A 20,982-nucleotide genomic window follows, 5' to 3' on the forward strand; every position below is an offset into this window, starting at 1 on the left:
GGATGAAAATATCAGTGGTGGGATAAAGGCAGGTACTAATACAGCTAGTTTTCACTATATAAATGTGTTAAATGCTTAGTTTTACACTTTTCTAGAGTTTCCCTAATTAGTTTTGTGTATATTTTAAAATTTCCTTGCATAAAGGGATCTGCCGAGATATTTTTCCCTCCTTCTCCTAAAACATGTAAGTGGGCCAAAGGACATTACAGTAAACATAAATACCCAACTCAATTCTTAATCTCTTATCCATCCTACAAGTACAGAGGAATTCCCAAGGGAGATAACAAATGGAAAACATCCTTCCATCCAAAGTTTGCCTACAAGACCATTCATTATCTGGTACTCACCCAGTTTTTGCAAAGTTTGTCCAATACGTCATCACCACTGCACTCAGCATGACATCATTTTTGGAGAAATTACAGGGAAATAACTCAGTAGGACCAATCATGGGGATTCCTAGTACATAAGGAACCTCATCTCCATGGGCTGCATCCGCCCATGCAGGTACCTGATCTGTCTGGCAATGATGGTAGAAGGCATAGAAATACGTAGGCGATCCAAAATTGGAGTGAAGATCTGCTGTGGCCACCGCTGGTGCAACCCACTGGTGATCAGTAAACAAAGCCAGCAGCGTTTTCCTTCTGGTCTCGGGGTTGTGCCGGTCTGCCCAGTCTGTGTACATAAATTTAATAGTTTCCCTCAGTATGTCTTTGCCTTCGGGGTATCCGTATAAGTTGTCGACAAAATTAGAAACTGCAAAGTCAAAATCACTGGCTGATATGCCATCTTCGCTATCCACGATGTTCTCAACAAACTTCAACCCTTCCCCTTGGTTAACTCCCAGCATGATGTCATAGTTGAGGAATTCTCCTTGTTCCATCAAGATCTGAGGGTCGTCTGGTATCACGTCGCCGTCGATGACTGGTCCAAAGGCTATGTGGTATCTCGCTGGTTGAATGTCCTGGTCCACAAGTTCTCTGTAAGGCTTCTTCTGTAGACATTCTACCAGTTCTACAGTGTCTGACATGTTGCAACCAACTTTTGTAGCCAACATCCTGGCGTATTTTGCAGGCTGAAAGCTAACTGCCCAGCTGGAGAGAGCTGTTCCACTTTGAGCTATTGCTCTTTGAAAAAGTCCTGTGGGGAGAAATATTTGAAAACTACTGAAGCGACCTTGAAACAGCCACACACTTTGAAAGATTCAAAGGAGTTCTTTGAAACAATAGAAAACTTTAACAGAAGAGATACCTGAATCTTAATAGTACTTAAATATACAGGGTGGGGAGATCTGACTGCTGTTGTACCTACAGGTAATGTGCATAAAATAAATGCAGTATGTGCTGAAGCAAATGATTCTCCCTCAATATAGTCCAGCTGAGGAACAGATTTTCAAAAGAAACTCAGGAAAAAAAAAAAGAGTGACATTACCTCATGTAGGACAACACTATCAGATTAAAAAATATTCTTAAAATTAAAACACCTTATAGGCTGGAGGAAAAGCCATCAAGTCTCTGAATTGGGTTGAAGTTTTAGGTATTGTTCAAGCCATCAGCAGCATGCATGCATACAACTACGTGTTAAATAAATCTATTACACTTTTTAGTGTTTTCTTTGGGATTTCAAACTTGGTTTGAAAGGTGTAGTGCTTTTAAATTGTGTATCACTGCAGAAGTTTATATTCTGGAGTAATAGATGAGGAGGTACCAGGCAGCTATTAAATTGATAAGTGCCTAAGTCAAAATCCTTTCTTGTAAGGAGCTTTTTAAAGGCAGGTTTATATTGATTACACTTACATAAAAAGGGAAATGATGTATTTTACACTGTTTAGCTTTGTAATTCAGAGATTTAAACATATGTTCAGGTATTCAGTTAAGGGAAAGAAAATGATCTGGCACTGCATATAAACATGCAGTAAATCCCAAAGACTTCAGTGCAATTAACTTGAATTTATGCTGATTTAATTAGCACTCTGGACCAGGAATTTTACCCAAAGAAATAGCAAAATATGTTAAAATTTATGTTTTACTCTCCCTTCTGAAAGGATTTTTAAAACATGTCATGGATGATAGCTTCACCCTGTTGTAGTCAGTGAATTAATATAATTATTTTGATATTGGCTTTAATGCAATCAGAATTCCATCCTTGTTCTTATACTCCTTGTGCTCTCTTTTCATTTTTTCACTCCATTTGAAGGGTACTTTGGGTTCTGAAAGAGATTATAAGTCTGAACCTTGTGTAAAATATTGCTCAGAAACTATATTTAGGAAATTTAGATTGTATTTAATAGGTATTTAGACTATATTTAGGTAATAGTACCCTTTTTGCTGTTTAGTGAGATTTTTTTTTCTTCATTCCCATAGAAGTTGATTTTGGTATCATACTTTTTGCACAAACTACTGAAAAATACTGGACCCTACCTCCTATAGGTCACTCTGGGTAATAAAAAATCATCTCTAATGTTCAAAAGTTATGCTGATTTAAGATATATGGGTCAAAAGTTTGTTTCACTTGTGCTGAAGGGCACCTGGAGTCATTCCACTGTCTCTGGTGGAGGTGTTTAGGGATGGAAAGTGACACCTGGCCTCATTCAATTCCACCAGGAATCTTTGCTCCAATGCTTGATGAATAGCTGGATACTCCCACTGGAGGAACTGGAGTCAGGACACTCAGCTTACCTCAGAAATGTATTCCAATAATGCACAAGATGGCTTTTGCTTTGATAAGCAACATATTTCTATTGATAAAAACCTCCCTAGGCCCTAAATCAAATCAGAGAAATGCTTTTACAGCCTCTATTGCAGCACCAGACCCTGTAAACTCAAAAATAAGTCGGAATCTGTTGCTGGCAGGAAATGTTTTACAAGCTTCTCAGGAATTTTTAAATCATTCTAGATTGTATTAGGTCCTAATAGAAAAGTCTTCAGATAGGTGTAGAGACTGAAATGTGTAAACTCAAGCCTGTTCTTAAACTTATGACAAGTCATATCCAAGACATTATTTTCTTGTAAGATATGAGTAAAAATAAGAATGAACTTGAGCTATAAACAGCTAAAATATATTTGCATGTTTATAAGGTCAGATATTGAGCTAGTATAAATCATCTGAAAGTCAGTAGAATTACCACAGAGGATTCAGGCATTGTAATAAATGTAACTAAATGACAAAGCTGAATTTTCACAAAGATGTATTTCATGATAAGTTATAATGTGTGTGGGTTTTTGCATATTGTGTAAATCTAACTTTATTGCTTTATTAAATATGTCTGAACAAGGACAGAAAGTGTAAGCTACGTGTAAGGAAATGCTGATACAAACACTGTGGCTTGCTAAGTGCTACATAAACATCAGATGCTGGATTAAGTAAAAGTGGTCAAGTCCTTTGGCCATAAAACCATCTAAAGAAGTGAAACTAAACATCCCTCCTTGTGCTGAAGAATGCTGACAGAGCTATTCCTCCACTCAAACCATTTGGTGAAAAAATGAACATTATGAAAAATTATTTTCATTCTGTCACAGAATTCAAGGCAGAAATTTGTACCTCACAGGATGGAGAACTACATTTTTATCTGATAATGTGTATGATTATTATTGCTTATGGGTTTCAGACTGATGGAAAGAAGATTTAAATGTTCAATGGGCCATAGTGCTATGTGACCTTTATTCAGTGTCTCACCACAGTAAATAATAATAATTTGCATATATTCATCTATATTTTGAGAGCACTTTGTGAAGATGGGTGCTTCTCTGCCCACTTGCAGGTGGGTGGCTGTGAACAGCTCCATCTTGAAATAGGCTGAATTCTTCCTCTCAACTGCCAAGGGAACCTTTCAGAGGGAAATGACAGAAGCAGAGAGCTTCTGAATTTATAGCTTATGAAAGAGACTGCTTGATAATCATAGAATCACAGAATCACAGGATGGTTTGGGTTGGAAGGGCCTTGAAATTCATCCTGTTCCACTCCCGGCCATGGGCAGGGACATTTTCCATTAGCCCAGTTTGCTCCAAGCCCTGTCCAACCTGGCCTTGGACACTTCCAGGGATGGGGCAGCCACAGCTTCCCTGGGCAACCTGTGCCAGGGCCTGCCCACCCTCACAGGGAACAATTTCTTCATAATATCTGATCTAACCCTGCCCTCTGCCAGTTTGAAGCCTTCTCCCTTGTCCTATCACTACATGCTCTTGTAAAAAGTCCTTCTCCACCTCTCATATGTGAATGTGAGCCAACATGAAACAAAAAGGGGTCTGGAAATGTTAAGAAATTACATTTGTTATTTGAACCTGACCAATTTATATTTTCTTTTTTCTTTCTTTCTTTCTTTTTTTTTAATGGCAGATTTAACCACCTCCAAATGAAACATAACATACATGGGAGCATGGTGAGTTGTTCTATTCAATCCAAATTTCATCAAAGCATGGGTTTGCTTTTAAAATAAATCCTCAAAAATTTACTTTTACTGAACCTTCTTCAGACCCCTTCAAAATGCCTTGATCTGCTGTGTTGGCAACTTAGTGCCTCAGTTTCTCCCAAACAAATTCTGCTCCTGGCAGAACTCTGGCCATGAGCTGGGATATGACAGGGTATCATTTGCTGATAAGAGGAAACACATGACTATCCAAATATTGTAAATGTGGCATTTTGCACTGATGCCGTGTTACACCAAGAAGATTGATTTTAACTCCATGTAAAGAGTTAGGGGAAAATAAACCAGGTGTCCTCGTTCAACCTGGAGTTAATTCTTGATGATAAAGCTGTTTTTTAGAGCTCTGATGAAAGAAGATGGTGCACTGACACCCTCAGGTCACAGTGCAGTGAGGTAATGATTACATCTTGCTCTTACAAGCATCTTCTTTTCAGTATCTCCTATTTAAGTTCAGGTAGTTATGGAAGAAAAAAAAAGATTACATTAAAAATCAAATTGCAAAAATAGGCTAAAATTTAGACCACAGTTTTATTTTTCACTTAACTCTTTTTGTAGAAGTTATGTTTTTCTCTCATTTAAAAAAGCACAGTGGCATGGTCTAAAGAATCTCTCACTTCTATTGACCTCAGTGGTCTTTGTAACATGACTTTGGGGAAATGCAGCTCTTTTAATGTCAGCAGAATTATGTTTTTATGGCCAGTCAATTAGTCCCCCATGGAGATACAGCAATATAAATTAGTGGAGGATTATGTGCACAGGGCACAGTGTGGTGTCCCTGGTAAAACTAATACAGATAAAAACATGTGAAAACAGTAAGACAAAAGTAACATGATCAATAAGCAATAGCCATGCAAATGAGAGACACTGTGTGAAACTGTGGTGCAAAAATCATAGAAAGAATAAGTTGGGTGCCTCAAACAGCATGGTTTTAATTCCCTGCCACCTGCCTCAACTAGAGAGAAAAGGTGTTAGTTATGGATTAGGAAAAAACATATAGGAGGAAATCCATTTGCAACTTGGATGCTTTGACAATTTTGGATCATGCATGCAAAACATTCAACCATTCTTTTATTAGATGACGGCAAGTGAAGTCCATGCAGTTTCAGACAAAAGATTTCTGAACTAGTTACTTGTTTCCTTCACACAAAATAATAGTTTTAAGCAATTCAGCTGTTAGCCTGAAAAGAGAAACTGTGTCATTTTAGTTTTCTTTAAATTCTGCTCCTCAGGAGAAACTAAACACGCCTTTCACAACTGTCTGAATATAGATGACCTCATCTACTCTGAGCATGACTGACTGATTTTCCAAAAAAGACACCCTTAGGTAGGAAAGAAAAGAGACAAAAATGATGCACCAAGAAAATGCTGTTCAGAAGTCTGCTATAAAGTGTTTCTACAAAGCTCCATAGGAAAAAGAAGAAAGTGACCCAAAATTTAAACATGCACAGAAGAGCTGAGGGAGGAGGAGGCTTGTACAGCCTTTAAAAAGTTTCTTAATATTGAGCTGAACTCAAGAGTTCATAGAAACAAAGAGAATATACAGAACATCACATAGTACTAATGGTGGTGGCATGCAGACACCAAAATTGTCAAAATTTGCAACCTGCATAATACCTTTGGTTGAATTGCTCCAACGGTTACCTTCAGAATAATGGGATAAAGTCAACAGATTGACGCATGAACCGCCTGCCCCAGATCCAAAAACAGTTATTCTTAATGGGTCACCACCAAAGAACCCAATATTTTCACTAGTCCATCGCAAAGCTTGAATTAGATCAAGGAGGCCGTAGTTTCCTTTTGCTGCTTGGTCCCCAGTGCTCAGAAATCCTGTTGAAGTAAATGAAAAGAGAAGGGGTTAGCAAGGGCTCTTCTGAGTGATCCTGTTAAAATCTTCCAAGTAAGATTTCAGGACTAAATGCCATTAAATAGCGTGCAACTACATAACTTTCCATTATGTCCCTGGGAGAAATTTGTAATTTTGCTCTCCTGAAATAAAAAATATTTGGTATCCACTCTTTTGGCCATGACAAATATATGTAGCAAAGATGAAGATACATCCCAGGCTAAATACTCATCAAAATCTTAACAGGTTTTAAGATTGTTACTCCCAAGGACTTTGTGTTGATTGTTCTGAGTTTAAGAGTTTAGGAAACAGATAAGAGACGGTTGTTTTGTAAATGATTTGATCAACTCTGTGTTGCTTTTCTGTACTTGGATGCAGCCCATGAGCTTTGCATGTGCCTGAGATGCAGTGATTACACTTCCCTGTAGACTCTGTTTGATCCTGTCCTGGCAACTCATTGTCTTTTACTTTTTTCTCTGCCCAAAAATGCAGTTTATGCCACAGGACAAGCCAGGCTGAACAATGGGAGCAGCTCTCAACTCCCTGAGCTCCATCCCATAGTCATTAACCTGAGTTAATTGAATCTACATTAAATGGATAAAGACAATTTAGGTAGTTTCCATGACCCCTTAACAGCAAAGAGGTAAGAGCTCAGGGATAATCTGGAGAGCACTACAATTGCTCCCTTTTGTTCCTGGAGGAAAAGTGTTGGAATGTGTCAGGTGCAGGAAGGACTGTTCCACACTTTACTCCCAGCAGTCCCTTCACATTTAGCACTGCTGTTACTCTTGTCATTAGAGCCTACTGACTCTAAAAGATGTACAGCAGAAACTCTGGAGAAAGTCTCTGTTGATAAAAGACATCGTTTTTGGACCCCATTTGTTGACATTTCCAATTTTCTCAGCTTAATAAACAAATGTTTAAATACTACCAGCTTTATGAAGTAGTCCATACCTCCATTTGCATATCAAACTGATTTGATGCTCACTAAATCGTGTAACTGCTTTTCACTACATGCTTTGTAGAGAAATGCAAGGATTACAACAATTATTTCCACATTAATTAGATATCAGTGGGTCTTCTAGTCTCGTCAAAGTTCTACTGATTCAACTCTCTTGAGTGCAGACAGCCTACTCAAAGGAAGTTTACAGTAGTTTTGCAGACAAATGGCTCTCAAAGGAGTCCTACTCTTTCATTATGACAATAAAAGCAGCTTTTAAGACATTTCTAAGAAGACATATGTGTGTATACCTCTATGTAGCAAAGACTTAACAAGAATACAGATATGTGTGTACCTATATCCATGGATATAATGAACATATCATTTGTTCCTTTATTATTACTCTGATTTGGCTTCAAATGACAAGCTTGCATTTGATGTTCTGCCCTATGTACAGAGACATTTATACCAACAGCCCTTCTTTGCTGTAAGTGGCACTGAAAGCTCACTGGCCTCACTGCCCCAGCAGCTGAGCAGCTTGGTTTGTGTAGGTCAATCCTGATTTTTGTAACCACAGAGAGGGAAGAGGAAAGTGGCATAAGGTGCCAGGCCAGCAATTTTCCCTCTTCCAGACCTAATGTACCAAGTCTAATAGACATACTTCATTCATTGTATCTGTAGTAAATTGTTTCACAATGCTAGACTTTAAAATAACCACTCTTCTACAATTGAAACCTGCCATATTTATTATCAAACTGCATAAAAAGCAAAGGAGCAGCACTACCATAGAAGAAAATACGCTGTTGGTATTCAGGAGAAGCCTAGAAAGGAAGACATAGTTATAATTAATTCATTCATTCTCACTTTACTATTACAGCTCAGCACTGAGCTGAGATTATGATGATGTTATTTTACTCTGCTCCAGGCTCCCTGTGGCCAGAGGGTTGGTGTGCATGTGAAACATGGCCCCAGCACAATCCTGCCTGAACAGGAACATTCATTCTTGTCTTCATGCTCCAGTAAAATGTTGTTCCCCATAAGTAATTTTTAAGGACACGGAGAGATGATGTCTTTGAATACCATGGCAAATGAGATTACAAATCTAATGAAAGCTCCCTAACCAGTGTCACTGCCTTTGTCAGCCTGCTTGGAGTTGAGGGATGGTACTGGGGACTGTGATGGAATTGAAATGTAGGAATTTGTGGGAACTGCAGGATCCTGTGGCTGTACACCCTGGAAAAGTATTCCCCTTTCTTTGCAAAAGTGTATGGCTGTGGAAATTCAGTGACAAATCAGTTAATCATCGAGCACACAAGTGACTGCACTGATTCCAGGGGTTAGCACAGGCAGCAATGAGATGAGAGCACTTACAGCAGCTACCAAAACTGTGACATAAACACATCACATTTCAGATTCCCTGAGCCTGGTCAGGATCTGCTCTCAGCAGAGCTGCAACTTTGCTTTGAAGAGATCCAATAGATTTATTAGGAAATTGGATGGTGGGGTTATAGCTGAGCTACACCAATCACTCTGAAGGAACACAAAAACTTTCTGAAAAAGTGATTTTCTTTACTCTGTGTAATATGCAGCACAGTAAAAACCATAAGAATTTTCCTGAAAAGCAACAGATTAAAATTATAGACAAAGCTTTAGGGCAAACCCCTGGTGTCAAATCAGTTCATATCGAGTCCCATAGCTGTATGGGGAAATGGGAAATCCTTGGGAGACAATAAATGCATTACTTTTAAAGAACCTTCATGCATCTCCTGTTGCTAAAAGTAGCTATCAGAAACCTTGCATTCAGTTCAGGGAATGTGCCAGGAGGGGGAGCTTTCAGTTTATTAAAAAAAAAAAAAAAAGAAAAAAGACAAAGCTAGTAATATTCTCCTCATTCATCTATATTAAACAAATTATGACTTGTGTCCAGAGCAACAGCTCTGATGCAAAAGAAATATCTCACGCCTCCTCAGCAAGAACCACACTGGCTGATTTCCATATCTGCACAAGATGGATGATGATTGATATTGACTTTCATGACATGAAACATTTCTATCTCATTTTTCAGAAGCATAAGAAACCTGTTAATATCACCACCTGTTCATGCCTTTTTTTTCTTGTAAGCAGTGGTATCAGCATGGCTTAGGAGCATTCAGAATGTCATGAAACCAGAGATGGGACTGATAAAACAGATGAGGTTTTTCTTTCCAGTTTGTGCCTTTTTTTTTTTTTTTCTCCTAGTGAGAAGTGCCTCAATACAGATAAACTCATGGAACTGAACATCTGGAGGGAAGTGTTTTAACACCAGCATCATCTCCAGCCTGCTGGTCTGTGGGTGCAGGTATTTATTCCTATTTATCAGAGATAAAACAGAGATTGGAACAATAGGTTTTGTCTTCATCCCAAGAGGAGCTTTCAGTGGGTAATGGATATAGATACCATACATTTTGGTGTATTCCTATGACACAACCATTATACTATCTAGTTATTAAGCTTGCAATTTTCAGTCACTGAGAGAAACCTGTTCTTGCTGAAAAGGTCTTGTGTGTCTGAAAGTTTCTTTGTTTTTAAATTGTATCAGCTAGTCTATTAAAATATATTATCTCTTTCTGCACATACTGTCTTATTATTATCCTTGGATTGCCATCTCACCAAGAATGCTGCTATCATATTCTGCCACCTTTTGCTCTTGTAAAAAGAGGGAAGTAAATTATTCCTTATTTCAGTTATTCCAGGAAGACATTTGCAAAAAAACTTAGTTTTGCATTATTCTCTAAAAAGGTCAGATTGAGCTAATTTTGTTCCATAATTAAGTCCTTCTACTGGAAATATTCCAATCATCAGCTGAACAATTGCTATTTTATATTCTGAATGGAGAGGTTATCTCTTCTTTTATCTCCTCCAGAGGAGCAGACTCTAATAGAATTATGGAATTGAGGATGTGGTCTTTTGTGAGTTTAAGAAAGAGATTTATTAAGCTCATTTGGACCATTTCTCTGTTACATGTCTGTTAGACAAATATGCAGAGAGTGCCACAACCAGGCCCTCTATTTTGTATTAAGATAAATTTTTATGCTTTATAGGCTTATCTGCCTGGGTAATGATTTCTGCTTGCCATTCAGATAAATCTTTTTCTAATATGATTCCAGCATTTTTTTAAAGAGTAAATAAAATAATGGACTTGGGAAACTTAAAATACTTAGCTGAAAACCTTAGGTAGTTTGAATTATTTTAAGCTCTGGCCAAATTTGAAGATTCAAATTAATGCAGAGAGGGAGGCTAAGACAGATTTTTTTCCTAATGTAAGGGACTGCTGCAACCCAGTGATGCAATAAGAGACCAGGTGCAGGCTGGTGGGTATGAAAATGCCATTTCACATCACAAGAGACCCAAATCATCCCTCTAACGAGTTCTGTCCATATGAGTGTTTGATGATCCAGTGACCTTCGTGGCTGAAAGGAAGCAAGGGGCAGAATATCTTGCTGGACACACACCAAAAAATATCTGCCTGTGAGAAAATACACAACAACAAATGCTACTCTAAAAATAAAGCACAAGAGCATATAAAAACTGGTCTGACATGCTTAAAGGGCTTTTTCCAAGAGTTGTGTCTCTGAAAGCAGTAACACTTAAGACTTTAATATTACCCACCTGTTTAGGCATGTGTTATAATAACTTAGCTAGGTTTCCAGTTACAATTCCCTGTGCAGTCAAATGCCAGCTTTAATTTTGTTAAAAGCAAATGTTAGATGGTACAAGTATAAATGCACCAAAGCATAGTGGAAGAATACAGAGTAGTTTTTGAGGCAAGAATTTGTATTCCCTCTGGATTTATTTCTTAGGACTTTAGTTCAACACTTTCTATTAATATTGAATGGTAATTGCCATATACAGAAATTTTCTACTGCCCTTTAAACTATACCTACTCAGATAGGAATGTGAGGAAGATAAGCAAATTTTAAGAGAGGTGGTTAAACTTAAAGAGCACATTTGTTTTTATCTTAGTCACCTCTCTAGACTTCACATCAGCTAACCAATCTGAATGATTTACATGGGCAGCAGCACCATGAACATTAATGTACATGTGATATTCATGAAGCTCAGGATGCTGCTCCTTGCTTTGCTGATCAGCACTTCCTAATTTTAATGACATATTTTAGGCATGGATAGGGGATAAGGTGGCTAAAAGGACTAGGAACTCCCATAAGAAAAATGTTAGAGAATATGAACTATTCAGTGCATGAATAATATTCCTCTACAGACATCTGCAGTGTACCTCTGCCTGAGAATCAGACAAGCAAGTATTCTGAAAATGCTGCTCAAGCAGGTGTTTTGTATGGAATTCATTTCATACACAGAAAAGTGATTGCAACATTAGCAAAGTTCTTGTCTGTTTTTGTAGCTGCCGCATGTATATTGGTAATGAGATTAATGATTTCAGAAGTGCAAGATTTTAGCTTAACTCCATGAAATGTGAATAGTACCGTGCTGCGTCAGGATGTACTCTTTCCTGGCTGTTTCAGACCAGAGAATCACAGAATCATGGAATCATTTAGGCTGGAAAAGGTCTTTAAGACCATTAACCCAGCACTGCCAAGCCAATCACTAAACCATGTCCCCAGGTGCCACATCTACACATCTTTTACATCCCTCTAGGGATGGTGACTTCCTTGGCCAGTGCAGCTGCCCCAGCAGTCAGCCTTTGGAAATTCCCAATCATTTCACCGAAGTAAACAATTTACAGGGTTGAATCAGTAAATACACAAGCTTGTCAGTGTATCATTTGGCATGGAAGAAAGTGTGTGATGAGCTATGAACTCTGATGTGCTATTTCAGCATTGGACTACTGTTGCAACTTTTCACACTCCTCCCAGTGTACTAAATCCTTTGAATTAATATTAGTGAAGTTGCCCCTACAAAAGGGGTGGATATGATAAGAAATTCTTGCCTGTGAGGCTGTTGAGGCCCTGGCAGAAGTTGCCCAGGGAAGCTGTGGCTGCCCCATCCCTGAAAGTGTCCAAGGCCAGGTTGGAAGGGATTTGGAGCAACCTGGTCTAGTGGGAGGTGTCCCTGCCCGTGGCAGAGGGTTGGACTAGATAATCTTTAAGGTCTATCACAATTCATTCTATGATTCTACAATTCTAAGCATCCTGTCGATGTTAAAACAGATTATAAATCCATCATTCCTTGAAGTCTGTGAGAAGAGGGTGACTCTGCCTTTAAAGTTTTGGTAAAGAGATGATAAAAGTCTGAGAGTGCTTTGAAAATCTGTACCTGCCTCTCTTTCACATTGTCAGTGCTCATATCTCACTCTGCCTGTTCTGTCATGTTGGGACAATTGTGGGGAGGCTCTCAAATTCTGGGTATTTTGTGTGTGCATGACATTGATATTTCAGCCTTGTCCCTGTGACAATCCCATGGCTGCACAGGGGGCTGTGGAATGGGGCAGGGGAACAGGGATCAAAGGGGCTCTCTGCTTGCCAGCCCCTGCTCCAAGTACAGCACAGCCACATGAGACACCAGCTCTACAGTAACTTGTTATAGATCATCTCTGCTGAAGTCAAAGGAAAGGCTGATAACAATCTCAGAGACACTTTGAGAGCTCTATAAGCAATGGGGACAGTCCACTAGATGAGATCTTTAATAAAGATTTCTGGGTGCGCTGTAAAAGCAAAAAAGAAAAGGAGGAGGCGAGTCCAGTCCCAGAAATACAGCTGCAGATACTAACTCTACAAGATTTTAACTGAGATGTGCTGCCACATATTAGAAAGGAGAAGTGAGCCTTAAGAACTGATGAGTGACATTATGGCATGGGTGGACACAAGAGGCAGCTGGAGTGCCTTTGATTTGAATGTGCCCTCTTCTTTGAAAAATACAAGAAAAAAAGATGGGGTTTGCTACAGAAAATAGCAGATATCTGTGAATATTCTCATTTTGGAAAAAACAAGAAATTCTACTGCTATGAGAGAACATCTGCTTAAATGCCTTCCACAAGATAAAAATGATAGTTATTAGTACATGGCTGGGTCATGCTCTAGGGCAACTCAAATTTTAAAGTATTTAAAAGTTGCATATAAAGTCTTCACAGGACGTTAACATTATATTGCAAAGTAATCCACTAGCAGTGCTCTTATGAAACACTCTCTGAAAACTTTTACAATAATGTAAATAAAATCATCCCTAAAAGACAGCATGGACAACCCAAAATCTTGTAGGATAATATGCAGAACAACAAAAATCAGACATGGGCCGATCCTTTCAAAATGCTCAGCCAAAGCCCAAAGGACAAGGAAAGGCTATATGAGAGAACAGAGAAGTCCACAGCCAAATCCAGCACTTGACTGTCCTACTTGGCAGAAGAAAGCAATGCCCCGAGGGAGAGATTCTTATCTTTACCAGGATTGAGTGCACAGCTGTTCCAGTCCTGCTTGCTCAAAGTAGTGCAATATGCAAAATGAAGCAGCCTACAGCACATTGCACCGAATATCTGCCCTTTTCCATGGTCTCTCAGCACCCAAATTTCCAGCAGCAAGCTCAGGAAACAGGCATTAAGATATGCTGGCCTTTCATGTAATATTCCATAACTTTTAACTTCAGATGACACAACTCAAGGCAGCAGCTACAAACCCAGTAGAGATTTTATAGAGGAGAGTTAACAAATATCAGTGTTCCTAATGTGCAAGGCTTTTAAGCTGAAAACTGACCCCATAAAGCTCTACTTTCCATTTTCATTCAAGATTTGGGCAAAATGAGTTCATTATTTGAAGATATCCCAGATGGGACTTGAAGATCTTTCTACCCAATATAGCTGACAAATTTTTCCTGTATAATAAGCTGTGTAATATGTGCAGCTACTCAGAACTACATGCAGTTGACATCATTTAGGCAATATATTTTAATTGATTATTACATGCCAGAGAACATTTTTTCTGACTTTAGCCTGGAAATCATCTTTACTTTATAACAGTCACTCTGGCTCCATATTAATGCCTTTTTTTCCCCAATAATATCATGCAGTTTGTCAGAATTTTGACTATGTGGTAAATGAGAGAAAATTCATACTTTAGAAAAAAAAAAAAAGTAAAAAAAAAAGAGTTTCATTGAGAGGGACAGAGCCATAATTTTTGATTCTTCTTCCCAGTGTTGAGATTTGCAATGAGGGTCCAATCAATGCTAATATATATTCCATGAGCTGATGAAAAGGAAGTTAGAAATCTTCATGTAAAACTGTATATGCAAATCACTAGTTAGAAGCCTAGCAGCTATTTGGAAGTGCAATCTTTCAATCAGAATGCAGAAATTATGGTGCTAATTTACTGTGAACTCAAATCTCCTTATTTCAAAATAAATAGAAAAGATTAACCATTGGACCAATTTATGAAGAACTCCACTCAGTATGTCATTGCTTGCATTCTTAAATCTCAACTGGAGGCCTTTGGAATATGACTGTTGAGATAAGATTCAATTCAGGAAAGTTTTATGAACAGTACAATAAAGGTAGAGGTCACAAAATCCTGTCTTTCTTTTGAATGAGTTAAACAACACATCAGACTTAAATAATCAAGATCTGACTTGTGTGGCCTGCTCAGTGAAGACAGTACTGGGAATTTTAATAAGTTTTAAGAAAGTCTGAGAAGCTAAACTTTTCTATCTTCCTTCTTTCTCTCTTCCTCCACCTTTCCTCTTCCCTTCTCTTTTTGCAGAGCTTAATCCTGTTTAATCAGCATCAGCATCATTCTTGGAGTTCTGCTATTTGTGTGGATTTCTTTCTGTGTCCACCATGCTCCTTGAGATAAACTTGGGGCACACCCTCCATTTATCACTAAACAAATCCTGGGGAGCACTTGGCAATATTTCAGCCCCAGTGATGACACCCTGCCACGCTCTCTCCATCTGTCCTGGGGGTGCTCTTACTCAGAGAAAAGGACTTTGGCCAACAGTGAGGAAGCCAAGAAATATAGCAGGTTTTCCACTTTATACTTGCTGACCTCTCAAAGTCTGTGGGCATTTTATCAGTGGCAAAAAATCACTCAGAAGAGCAAACCAATTAAAAGCAAACACAAACATGCTTTTTGACCATCTGAGCCATGAGAGAAAGCTTGGGGAGGTCTGTAACAAAAATGTGTTGTAAACAACTATTTTAATCCACAGCCTTGTGCTAGTGGGATTCTTATGCTGTTTTCATTGCTATTAAGTGAACACCAGAAACATTTGTAAGAGCATATATGCCCAGATAGAGGCATCAAATCTAATTTTCTGGTAAATATATATCAGTTCTGGTAAAATGTGAAGTAAGAATTAACTGCATCACCATAGGCCTGTTCTCTTCCTACACAGCATCCTGCCTCTCCTAATACAATTTTTGCTTTCTGCTGTGTCTGAATTTCCTATTCCAGACAGCAAGGTGCTTTATTTCTTCACTGTGATTTTACTCTGCTGCAACATACATCTTGTGTCTTAAAGGCAGGGAGCTGAAGAAGAGTCAAGGATGGGATGAGGGTAGCTGTTACAGAGCTGGTAACTGCCATTTACCCAAAAAATGATTGCTATTAAACTATTCCTCCCCAGCAGAATCCTGAGGGATTTGGCTACTGCTGATGGTACAGCTGTTAAACAAAACAGTAGGACATAAAAGATATGTATTGATTTATAAATCATACACGAAACTCCTGCCTATGTCTTTGGAGTGGTCTTATAGAATACCTCATCACATGCATATCCCCTACCTTTTCTAGCAATAATTTAAATAAATACAAGATGTCAAAGAATTATCCTTAGTCCATGGAAAAGGAAGGAAAAAAGTCTCAAATCCACACAAAGTTAATTGAGGCTAGAATTACTTAAGCTCCATCTATTGCAGTTTCACATTGGTGCACTTCAATTAAGGCATAATAGGAGTGAAAAGTAATTTATACTTATAGATTAGATGTCGTCTGTGAAAAATCACCGATTAACTCACAGTGGGTTTCTGGAGTACCAGAGGAACAAGCCTTGTAGCACTCTGAGTTTCACTTTCCAGTTGGCACCTTGGTACCACAAAAACAAAGCTGAAAAACCTTTATTTAGAGGTATTAGTAAAAAATTCTCCAACACATGGGCACACACAGACTCATACCATCAGGATGTTGATATCCAGGCTGCACCAAATAAAGTTCCATTCCCCAAAACAGTACTAGCACAAAAGCACCTGTACTGCTTGCAAAACCAACCTAAAAATCTTTATTTGCTCACATTTTCGCTCTGTTTAATTACAATTAGAGAATTCTTTGAAAGGCTGCATAGTGCAACCTCAACTAAATGCAGAGCTCCAGTTTTCTGTTGGATGTTGCATCCTGTCCTTGTACTCTGCAGTGAGTATTCATCTGAAAATGCTGGACCAGGGTCATTGCTCTGTTAAATCTAATTCTAGTCAAGTCAAGAAAACTTGCCAGTTCAAACCAAGGGTGTAATTCCAGGCCTTTCATCTTCTGAGATATCTAAAGGCATCACATTAGTAACTACATTCATAGGCACAGCATCAAACATGGAGCACCAACAAAGTGTCTCAACTAAGTAATATTTAATGGATAGCATAAAATAATTGATGTTTCATAGAATTAAGCACGTGAGATGATTAAGTGTGTGAGATGATGGGAAACTGAAGTAAGAGCCTGGAAATCTCTGAGAAGAAAAATGTGTGTACATAGGCAATCCAGCTCCCAATAACTGAGATTGCCCTACATTTAAAGATTTTTACAACAAATAGAGTGGAAGAAAAACAGAGTCCAGCTGAGGTAAATACACTGTTAAAGATGCTAACTTTGCATTTACTGCCCCTAGATTTGGTCCACAGCAGGAAGCCTGGTGCTCAATGCTGCCTGCTTGGAGAGTATCACAACAGCCTCATTCAGCAGGGCTGGTTCCACCTGTTGGCCATCAGAATACAGAAACCTGGGAGGTGGCAAAGTGGGGAAAACTGAACCAAGAAAACCTAAATTATTTCATGTTTCTCTCATGTATTTTAAAATGTAACCCTATTTTTCTTTTTTGAAACCTATCCTGTATTGTAATTATATATATTATTATATAATTATATATACAATTATACATAATGATTATATATAATTATAAATGTAATTATAATGATATAATTATATATAATTAGAATAATAAAATAATAAAATATAATAATATATAATATAATATAATAAATATATCATTATAATTATTTAATACAGTACAATTACACGGTCTTTGAGTCTGAGGGTTGTATTCTTCTGTTACTTTTACATTAAATTAGATGTCTTTCAGCTTACAACACCCCCTTACAGCCAAACTGGAAGCAGGAGCACCAGTCAGAGGTCACAGGGAGCAGATTCTCAGCCCTGAGCAATAACTGAATTTATACAAAATGGTCACATCTAACAAAACAGTGCTCTGAAGACCACAAGAATGTCAAGCACTGCATAAAGCAGCTAAGGAACGTTATGACAAGGAGTGGCTGGCTGAGAGGCATCACTTTGCTATTCTGCTCTTACAATTCTTACAGCTTACTCCAAAGGGAGCTGATATGCACAGGATCCACACAGTAAGTAAAATGGTGCTAATCTGTTTTTAATACTTAAGCAAATACTACAGGTTCTAAAGGCACTTTCTTAGCCTCAGATGAGTTGGAAAATCTAATCTGTGCTAATTTTCCCAAAACCAGATGGTACATGAATTAAACTGTATAGACCCTTTTAAGCTTCAATTCTCACTAGGTCCCTTTTGGGATAACTAATGTTCATTTCTTAGGGCTCTATTCTCCTCCACTTATTTCTCTTAAGTAACTGAAAACAGCCTCCTTAATTGCACAGGAAGAGACACTCAAGGGGAGAAAAGTCACAGAATTTGGGCCTTCAAGGGATTTTGTTATGTATGCAAAGCTTGTCACTAAACCCAGTATTTTTTGCATGGACAGCACAATGCTATAGTGTTATTTACAATGGGAACATATTTCACTCCCATCCAAGAAATGTTTCTAGCTGTGGAAACAGGACTGTGACAGGAAACCTCACTCAGGTATGAGAATTGAAGGTATGAGCTCATAGGACTAAAAACCATCTCATCTGAAAAACAAAGATTGCAGACAATAATGTATTAACAGGTGATTTTAGATGTCTATTATTGTAAAAGGCTTAAAACCTCACCACAGCCTTGGGCTTGACTATGTTAGAGAGGTAACAAAGAGGCTTCTTAGGGTTTGTGTAAAGGAAGTGAATCAATACATGGAAAGGAAAAGTTGGGAAGAGAAAATAACATTAAAAGAGGGCTTATTAAACCAATTCCATTCATAGCTTTTCAGTGGACTGAGAGGAGCAGATTTCTGCTGATGCTGTTGCAGCATCATAATCTTTAAAAAAAAGAAATAAATTCAAAAATCCTGCAATAGCCAGAGAGAGGACACTGTGTTCTCCTGGAGCTGCTCCTTGCACAACACCTGCCACCTCTCCCTCCTCTCAGTCAGACACTTCCATATGGCACATACAAAACCAAGTCCCAAGATCTTTCATTTCAGTCATGATCTGCTCCTTAAGGGAGAACGTTGAGGGAACAAAATATAAATGGTCTATTACTGTTCTCTTTTCTATGACATTTAAACACTTCCCTGAGTTACTCTGGAAATCGGGATGGGTTGCAGAATGTGATGTTTTTATCCTCACCTTGAATAATAAGTTAATAGGAATACTCAATATATAGGGACAAGGAGACATCACAAAGAGAGGAGTGACAGACCAAGATTATAGAGGAAAGCTGTAGTGGAAGAGGGAGTTGAACCTGGCTCTGAATTACAAGGTCAGAAACAGGATCTGGTTGACCACAGCCATGGAAAACAGAATTATTGTGCCATTGCATTTTGAGGATTTTTTTTCCCAGCCTCATGCCCACCTTTACAATTCCAGTGTGAATGCTCTTTGAACATACTGCATAACGTAAGCTGGGTGCTAACTGATGAAACAAATTGAGTTTTAATGGACTTTGCTCAACAACACACCCCAAATGACACATCAGTAATTACCATCAATCTAAAGCAACATCCTGATGAAGTTACTGAATGTAAAGCACATCTGCTGATTGCAAGGGATTGCATTCTTGGTCTGCTTGAGATTTGTCAGAAAATGTATTTATACTCAACAGTAATTCTGCTGACTCCAAGTATTGCTGCAGTTAACAAAGGCATTTCTGATGCTGCAATATTGAATCACGTCCCATTTCTGGCAGAGTACTTCTAGCAAAATACCAGCTGTTTTCAGTGGAGGATCAGTGGGATACAATCAGTTGATGTGCTGCCTTGATTAATCTTTATACGATTTCCCAGCTTCTAACATAACTTCAGCATGTTAACACGTGCATAACTCTATATTTGTGGTCACTGGTGTAGAACAGGTCAGGTACCTGAGTTCTTGGGCTTTACTCAGCTTAACTTCTTTACTGAAGAAAGAAGTTCACCTCTTTTCCTTTGTAAACCTCTGGAAACAGCAGTGATGGGATGACTGCAGACTGTCGAAAGGGAGTGGCTCAGTGACTCATTTAGTGTTATTTTGTGTACCATTGCTGTTTTCCTCCATCAGAACAAAAGGTACCACATGGTTCCTGCTTTTCAGTGATCCGTCAGTCAAATGCAAAGAACATATGAATCATTTTGCTAATTCTAATGGAAAAATCACATGGAATTTAAAAAAAAAAAAAACCATAGAATAAGTCCCTAGATATTTAGAATTGGTAGTTTTAAGACAATGTATTTCTTTCTAAGATGGAAATCAAAACTTCAGCTGTACCCTTCTTACTTTTGAAAATTGCAATTATTTTCTGTAAGTCTGAAAGACTAACAACATTATGGAAGACACTTAAAAGCATTTCAGTGGCTGGAATACTGTGTTCCCCTCTGCTGTCAGTAAGTCAATACCCAGCTATGACAGTCTCTATGAGGGTGGATCTAATCTAGCCTTGAACTGATTTTTTCCCAATATCCTTCATGCTTTTTCAATTCTGTATTTGCTGCTTCATTCTAAACCCTTTTTAAATACTGCTGTGCTCTGCCCCAGCTATTGTTTCCCAGTGTGGATTCATCACAGTCAACAATGTGCTCTATCTCACACTAAAAGTGGCTAAACACAAACAGTGCTGTGCAAGCTATGAAAAATATTTACTTTAATACTGTAAATCACTGCCTGATAGCTGCTGGGAACAGGCCATGTAGGAGAGTTTATGCTTCCTTCTACCTTTGTCCCTCTTCCCAGAGCTGTGCCAAAATAGATAGAGAAAATGGGGAAAAGGCTCTATGCACTAAAAAACCTGTCGGCTGAAAAAATGCTATGGCTGGACAGGCAAAATCTTGCTGTTGCTTGGGACCTCCAGGCTTCTTACATTTTAAAGATGTATAATTTGAATCCCTTCTCCTGTTCAAAGCATAGGAGGAGTTGTGGAACTAGGAAGGTGTTCTCTGCTTTCAAAATGTAGTGGTGAGTTTAAATATTTTTATTTTACTTTTGGTTAAAGATCCATAGTTATATATCAGGATCAATGGGTTTCATTGTTGACAAAGATCAGAGAGCCTTCTGCACACCACAGTATCCACACAGACACTCTCTCCCCACACAGAGCAGGTATTGACCAGTGCACAAAGCAGAATAAGGAGGCACAGCTATTACATAAATGATGAGAGATCAGAAAATAAAGTAACTGAGCTGGGGTGTAAGAATGAGCACATCCAATACCTGTATGGAAAAGCCATGCAAAATGGAAATCCTTCCCTAAGAATTT

The 20,982-nt window shown here is 38.4% G+C and overlaps 1 protein-coding gene across 11 annotated transcripts in view; it reads right to left on the bottom strand.

Annotated features, from left to right (window-relative positions):
- The window catches only part of NLGN1 (neuroligin 1), a 427,380-nt gene that overhangs the window by 6,176 nt on the left and 400,222 nt on the right, over window positions 1-20,982 (bottom strand). For 8 of the 11 annotated variants that reach the window (XM_015638001.3, XM_015637998.3, XM_015638003.2 and 5 more), the window contains 2 exons: window positions 6,035-6,247; window positions 348-1,137 (listed from right to left, as the gene is read on the bottom strand). In XM_015638001.3, coding sequence (XP_015493487.1) covers window positions 348-1,137; window positions 6,035-6,247 — 1,003 coding nt within the window. The remainder of the gene's footprint in view (window positions 1-347; window positions 1,138-6,034; window positions 6,248-20,982) is intronic. The other 3 variants (XM_015638004.2, XM_015638008.2, XM_015638006.2) reach the window with 1 other exon arrangement.

This window comes from Parus major, chromosome 9, assembly GCF_001522545.3.
Source record: "Parus major isolate Abel chromosome 9, Parus_major1.1, whole genome shotgun sequence".
NCBI classification, from domain to species: domain Eukaryota; kingdom Metazoa; phylum Chordata; class Aves; order Passeriformes; family Paridae; genus Parus; species Parus major.